At 30.2% G+C, this 7184-nt stretch overlaps 1 protein-coding gene across 1 annotated transcript; it reads right to left on the bottom strand.

Moving 5' to 3' along the window:
* Positions 1–2820: 2820 nt before the first annotated feature.
* Positions 2821–7133, bottom strand: LOC119675858 (adenosine 3'-phospho 5'-phosphosulfate transporter 1). Its single transcript, XM_038087076.1, has 5 exons — positions 6394–7133; positions 6087–6319; positions 5179–6026; positions 4990–5115; positions 2821–3169 (listed from the first exon to the last, which is right to left on the bottom strand). The coding sequence occupies exons 1-5, from the start codon at positions 6456–6458 to the stop codon at positions 2999–3001; spliced, it is 1443 nt and encodes a 480-aa protein (XP_037943004.1). The 5' UTR covers positions 6459–7133; the 3' UTR covers positions 2821–2998.
* Positions 7134–7184: the final 51 nt, after the last annotated feature.

The following is a 7184-nucleotide window of genomic DNA, read 5'->3' as shown; positions in this document are numbered from 1 at the left end:
AAAGTAAATTATCTATGAGTGGAGGTACTATACAATCTCCTAGATTTCTTTCATATATAAAACATAATACATAGGATATATATATTTATAGTGAGAGTAACAGCTAAAATAAGACATTAGATTGCATTTAGACCTTTATATTTCAATACAGTATTCTGATACTTCATAGAATTCTAATTTATATTTTGGACGGTAACTAAAGAGAAAACTTTTGATTCTATAAAAATTGTTCAAACTTTATGCTTTAAAAAAATTTCTTGAAGATAATTACATACACTATAACTCATCAAAAAACACATTTTTTGTAAGACTTTCAAAGGAATAAGATGTCCCATTTTTCAAAAAGTGAGCCATGGTGGAGGCTCGGTCATGTTCTGGGGATGTGTTGCATATAATGGTCTGGGTAACTTTATTCCTATTTGACTACCCTAAATGATTATGTCTTTCCTTCCGGAAATAGGTTTATTGGAGAATCACTTATGCTGCAACAGAACAATGCCCCATGCCACAAAGCCCGGATAATAAGTAATTTTTTGAAGGATATTGGTGTTACCACCTCAAAATCCAGATTTCAATATAATAGAAAACGTCTGGTTTCTTTTGAAACGAAAGAGAACAGTTTCGTTAAATAAAACCAAAGAGGAGACAATTTCTGAGGTCACTTCCCTTTGGAAAGAGATATCTCCAGAGATTCTTCAAAATTGAGTGGATTCAGTACCGAGACGCCTTCAAAAAGTTATTGAAGCCAAAGAAGGTTATACATTTTACTAAATTCTTCTTAGTTTCTTTACTTTTGTTAAGTTTAGACTTTGTTATCTTAGTATTATATACTTGTTAAAATACTTATGCGAACATATGAAATTTCTAATTAATATCTTTTTAAGTTTCTATGAAAAAATATTTGTTTATTTTTAATTTTGTTTTAGTCATAAATAAAAACAAAAAAACAAACAAGAATTCTTTATAAAGCCAAACTCAAAAATGCACGATATTTATTTTGTCAAAATACTTATGCCAACTAGTGTACTTTATTTGATTTATTCACTGGTTATAGCATCAGTTAAGACAGAAAACCGTCAAAGATTATTAATCTTGTTGGAATTATAATTAATTATAACGATATAATTAGACAATTTTCACACATTTTCAATTGGCGGAGTTGTTATAGCCCACCTTGTGTCATTGCCATTGCTCTCGCCATTGAAATGTACATCTCGACTATGATACTGGGGAAATTGGATCGGGTTAAATAACATCACTGAATTTTATATTGTATTTAAAAAGAGTTATGTGTTGTTTAAGTAGACCTAATGGACTTCATTAACTTCGTCTGAAAAAACAAATAATCAAACAAAGATAACGCGTTAAACTTTTATGGAAACACTGGTTAATAAAGTTCGCTGCAAAGTAGTCAGTATGAACCATATTATCCCTAGTCTAGGCTTGTAGCTCGAATTTAATTTCGTGACGGGATTTAAGATAAATTCAGTAATTTAAAAAAATTTTATTAATAATATTTAATTTATTAATAACAAATATATAATCATAGCCTATTGATTTATTTCTAGGGTTGCTAGATAGGCTGATACACCCCTAACTACGTGCACGCTCTAATTATAAAACTACATCTTAACGATACACTTTTTCGTGACAAACTGTAGTTGTTAGTTTAAAACTAAGTACCCCACACTGTAGAACACTTTCAATTCCATCTGATGAAATAGGCTAACTAATTATAGTACAGGTAACAATAGATGTGAGTAATTAGAATATGGTATATTTTTAATCTATATCTATATATATACGATGTTTAGCGATTGAATATAAAACAGACATTTAAATGAAAAATGAAGTCATAACCTAAAAGCATTGCTTTCAACGATCTTTGACGACAAATTTAAATAAATTGGTATAATATTAGAGAATTTGCAAGGACCTTTAAAACTTGTCACTTCTTTATCGTAATCATGTCGATATGCTAACATAAAGGAACTATATGAAATAAAATAGTTTATCCCTACCTAAGTGTGGATATGTGAAAGTTTCTTGAAAGTAATATTCTAAAATACTTCCACAGAGTTGTGATAATAATAATATGACGGAGTTAATATACTAGATAATATGGAGTTATGTGGAAGTTAGACATATCTGTATTATGGAAGAAATCATTTACCATTTCTTCCATATGAATTGAAAAGCACTTAGTTCCTATTTATTGAATGCTAATATAATTTATATTTAAATTAAGGACATTACTTGTCATTGTTACGTTTGTAGTCTTATCATAAAATTAATTGAATAGAATACATAATAAATAGATTCTCATACTCAAATATACTAATAATCTGAGCAAGATAAAGATAATTCCTATACGTTATAATAAGTAATCAATGCAATATTTTCATAAACAATAATTTATATAATCTTTACAATAAAAACTTAAAAGTAAAATTAATATTTAAAATTATTTTACAAAAAAAAATCTAATTAATTAATTTACAAATTCATATAATACATATATATTGTTTAAAAAAAAGTGTAGGAAGCACATTTTTGAAACGGCTTTAATATATGTATTGATCAAGTAGAAAGTCTTTAAGCCAGTTATATGTATATATATATTATTTTAAAAGGCTTAATACTTTTTATTTAAATATATACTTAAACACACATAAAATATTTAAAATATTCTGCATATATGTTGCTTAAACTATATAAAATTACTTTAATAAGTAAATTCAAAGCACAACAATTAATACATATTATTATATACATATATACAAATATATGTATATATTTAAATATATTTGTTTATAAAAATTTATGTTATTCCTTTATTTCAAGAGATTTGCACTTACAAATTTTTGTGTCATTCGTTTAAGTTTCATTGGGCTTGTATTCCTCTTTTACGAAATGATAAAATCTTTTTAATCTTTTTCGTTTCGTAAAATACAACAATCCTTCCATCAATTCTAAAGAATTTAAGTATCTATATTTTTTAGACACTCATTTTTGGTTTGTTTGCTTCTAAACGTTTTCTCATTGCTTTCAGTCTTTGATTGCAATAGACTCGTAAAAATATGGCAAAGAATACAACCAAAACACCTAAGACTCCCAGTAGTGATATACTGTGATTATACAAGAAACATGAAAGCATTATCGCGGCAGCCTGAAATATACAAAAAAGTATCCATTAGATAAATCAATACACCAATTTTCTTATATAAATATTTGAAATTATAAATAGAAAAAAACCAAACTTCTATCAAAGTTTCCGATATATGTTTACTTTTGCGATTTAATTAAATAATATGAAAAAAAATGGAACATAAAATTTAGTTTAAACAACTGTTTAATTTTTATAAATAAATATATAGAGTTGAGTCACATGATAATACGAATGTACAATGTTTTCAAAGAATGTCTGAAATGGGACGTTATTAAATCGACAAATTAAAATATGGGTTTTTTAAACAAGAATTTATAGTACACATTTCAAAACATAAAAGTGTTTAAAATGATATTAAAAATTACTAAATTTTTTACAATTTTATTCTCAAATAAGAAAAACAGTTAGCTTTGAGTTTGCTGAAAGTTCTCACAGCGATAGTTTTGTTAGATTGGGTTATTAAGGTCATGCTAAGTTTCTAGTTAGGCTTTTTAGACTATTGTGTTAATGAAGTCCAAGGGGTTTTATTGGACAGATCTTGCAACTGAGTAAGATCCTCTAGAAATGTGTTAGCAGTGGTACCTCATGATGTACTATTTCTCACATCAACAGTATTCTTTATCTTTCCCATTCTTTTTATTTTATTAAATAACTACAGAAATACTGTATTTTGGAAGGACTGGCACTAATATTTTTCCAAAAAATAATATCATAAAAGACGAAAATTTAAGTTTTAAATATGTTATATATTTCTTTTACGTTAAGTACATAGTTAAAAACAAATTAAAATATATCGGATACTGCCATATATTCAGTATCAATGGTATTTTGGAAACATATATTAGTTTAATAACATGTACATATTTTTTTGACGGCAAGTGGAACACTGCCAGATTTAAACCAAGGACTGGAACACTAACACAAAAACCCACGGTATACTTAATTTGTATATTGCATATTCTATAATTTGTACACAATTTCGAGATTTGTAGGTTTCTGATGTTTTTTCGTAAACAATAATTGCTCTTGCCGTCCTCGTTTTAGAACTAACGCATAAACAACAGCTATATAAATTTTATTTACTATTTTAAACTGTTTTTTTTTTTTCCTTGAATTTCTACGCTATTATTTGTTGAAATTTAAGTTGGTGTTAAGTTGGAAGTCTTAACGGTCATCGAACCAGTCGTTGAAATACGCTGTTCTCGAAAGTAAGTCTCTAGCATATTTAATATAAGTCACACTTATCGGACAATAAAAAAAAAATATTAGTTAATATTCTGAAGAATATGCAATGCACAATTGAAGTTAGCAGGAAGTTGAAATACCGTTAGCAGACATGAAATTGTGGCAAAAAATGAACAATAACAAAAGATTGTTGTTGTAGCAGTAGCCCGTAGAAATTCTGTCCATGTGGGGGGTAGTGAACGTCACTTGTTTCTCCAATTTGACGAGTGGGCTCCGGGATGTAAACCCGGCCATTTTTAGGCACTGATAAAGTAAAGAAAACTAAGGCAAGTACAAAATATATTGTAAAAGGTGATTTAGCTGTTTTTTCTATCATAAAAACCATTTCCAGCATACACTTTGCCGGTAGATAAGAATTACAATCGTCCATCGAAGATTTTGCTGTTACATGTTAAACTTACTCATTCTGTATTTTTTTTTACCACAGAAATAGTTTATTAAGTTTAGTTACTTTGTACACTCCATTATATATCAAAATATAATTTATTACACATTGAACCAAATCTGTTTTTTCTTTACTTCACACACTTAATTACAAATTCTTTTAAGCATCTAAGTTAAGTTCATTAACTTACCTGACGTAGCGTCATTATTATCGTAAACACAACTGGTCCAAAAACAGAAATAGTGTAGAAAATAAACAACTGTCCAACAGCTGAACTAATTGATAATATCATTATATCAAAAATGAATTTCGGATGCTGAAATTTTAAAAATATTTATTTAAAAAAGCAAACAAAATGCATTAAATAAACACAACTCACTTCTGTAGCAAAGGCAAGTGAATCTATAAAACCGCCTTGTATGGAAAGTGAGGCAGCGGTAAATACAGTAGAAAACAAATTAACGCCACACATCATTTGCAATGGCGTCATACCATATCCCTTAAAGAGTTCGCCTTGCCAGTTCGCAGTGAAGCTATCGAAAACCATATACATAGCCAATAAAAACACACCAGTCAGAGTGGTGACTCCACTCGCTTTTGAACTATCCGCAGAACCAGTCATAAAAAATATCATACCAAGCGATATAAGAATTGCAGTAAAGTATTCATAGCACTCATACTTGTTTTTGGACATTATTTTACCCATTAGCATGACCGGTATAATTTTGCACGATTTAGCTAAGACTTGTGTAGGGAAGTTGACAAACTTAAGCGCTTCATACTGAAACCAAGCGCTCATAATATTTGAAAAGGATGCATATGAGTATTTGTATAAAGGAGTGCGATGTCGTGTGGGTGGTGGCCTAAGATGTAACCAAATTAACGCCACAAAGAATGCCGAAATACGATTACTGAATACCAAAAACTGCGAGTCCTTAAAATGTGAAGTTTCCCCAGCAAAGTTTTGATATTCTTGAGTCATAATTTTTTCTTGTAGCACACCCCATGTGAGGTAGGAACACATAAGTCCACCGAAACACCAAAACAACAACACTGCTTCCTGTGAACTAGTTCGTTTCGGCGGTGTGGAAACAACTTTGTCGCCCACTAAAGGGATCTCAACTTCACCTGGCTTTGGCTTTGCTTGCAACTGTTCATCACGTTCACTGTCTCTACCCGTTTGACCGGTGATGCACATACTAACTGCGGTATAAACGCAGGATTTATCTGTTAAATTTAATTTAATTAACAAAAGAGCCTTAAATATTAATGTTGTGATATAGTTACCACTTCTTTCTAAATAATTTGTGCGCTGTACATATTTGTAAATGAGAAAACCAGGTACGAAAACACAACTGTAGCCAAAGCAATTGACTAATAATTTGAGCAACCAGGAATATTCCTTAGCGTGGGAATCGACAAGCTGAAATAACGTGTCGTGGGTGTAGTAGCCACCTAAGGATATGCGCAGCAAGTCTGAGAAGAAATGTATGACCAGCAGCGTCACAACCACCAATCCGCTAATTATTTAAAAATTAAATAAATATATTTCATTAAAAACAATTTAATTGATTATAAATGAAGTGATAAATACCAAATAAAAACATCTGGTGTTTTATTTGCCATTTTGCAATTTAACGGGGAACAATTTAACAACATTTGTGAAAGGTTTGTGAAGTTTAACTCTTAAAATAATTCAATGCTGTTTTCTGTTCTCTGCTCTGTCTGCTTTAAGCACAGCTAACACGTAATCAAAGCCTTGAACTCCGGCACAAATATTATAGAATCAACTTTCGAACACTGAATTTGTTGTTATTTTCTTTGTGTACGGTTTCTAGCATAATTGCTGACTCTGCGATTTTTCTATTAATATTTGAATAAAAGTTATTTGCCCGTAGCGTTGAACCACCGGTCATTATGAATGACAGCAGAACAACAACACTCAGATGAAATCTGCTGCGCCAAAATTTATATGCTAATATTTTTGAACTAGAAAAGGTCGTTGTACGTTTAAGTTCTAACGTTTTGCCAAATCTAAATCCACAGCGGCAGCGACAGCAACAACAATAATAAAACTAGTTTAGCATTTTGACATAGTTTCTTGCATATAAACAACAATACGACTTCTTTGATACGTGGAAATCTCACATGACGCTTTTTGTGCGTTTTTCAAATTTTGAACCGACCGCTTAGCTTAACAGCTCTGCTTTGTTTGAATTCACATCGTTTAAGTTAAAGCCGATAAGTTATTTAACACAAACTTAAATGAATCTGTGAAGTTCTGCGCTATATTCAGACGGTGCTGAACAGCTGTTAGTACGACCACTCATAAATATGAAACCGCGCGTTCTCACGCATGGTTGCATTTTGCCTCTTGCTATTAGT

Source organism: Teleopsis dalmanni, chromosome 2 (genome assembly GCF_002237135.1).
Source record: "Teleopsis dalmanni isolate 2A chromosome 2, ASM223713v2, whole genome shotgun sequence".
Classification (NCBI taxonomy): domain Eukaryota; kingdom Metazoa; phylum Arthropoda; class Insecta; order Diptera; family Diopsidae; genus Teleopsis; species Teleopsis dalmanni.
This window is presented reverse-complemented; position numbering and strand designations above follow the sequence as displayed.

Coding starts and splice junctions, on each gene's coding strand:
- LOC119675858 (XM_038087076.1), bottom strand. CDS start 6,458: ATGTTGTTAAATTGTTCCCCGTTAAATTGCAAAATGGCAAATAAAACA. Junction 6,027..6,086: donor AAATTATTTAGAAAGAAGTG/GTAACTATATCA, acceptor TAAATTTAACAG/ATAAATCCTGCGTTTATACC. Junction 5,116..5,178: donor CACTTGCCTTTGCTACAGAA/GTGAGTTGTGTT, acceptor TTAAAATTTCAG/CATCCGAAATTCATTTTTGA.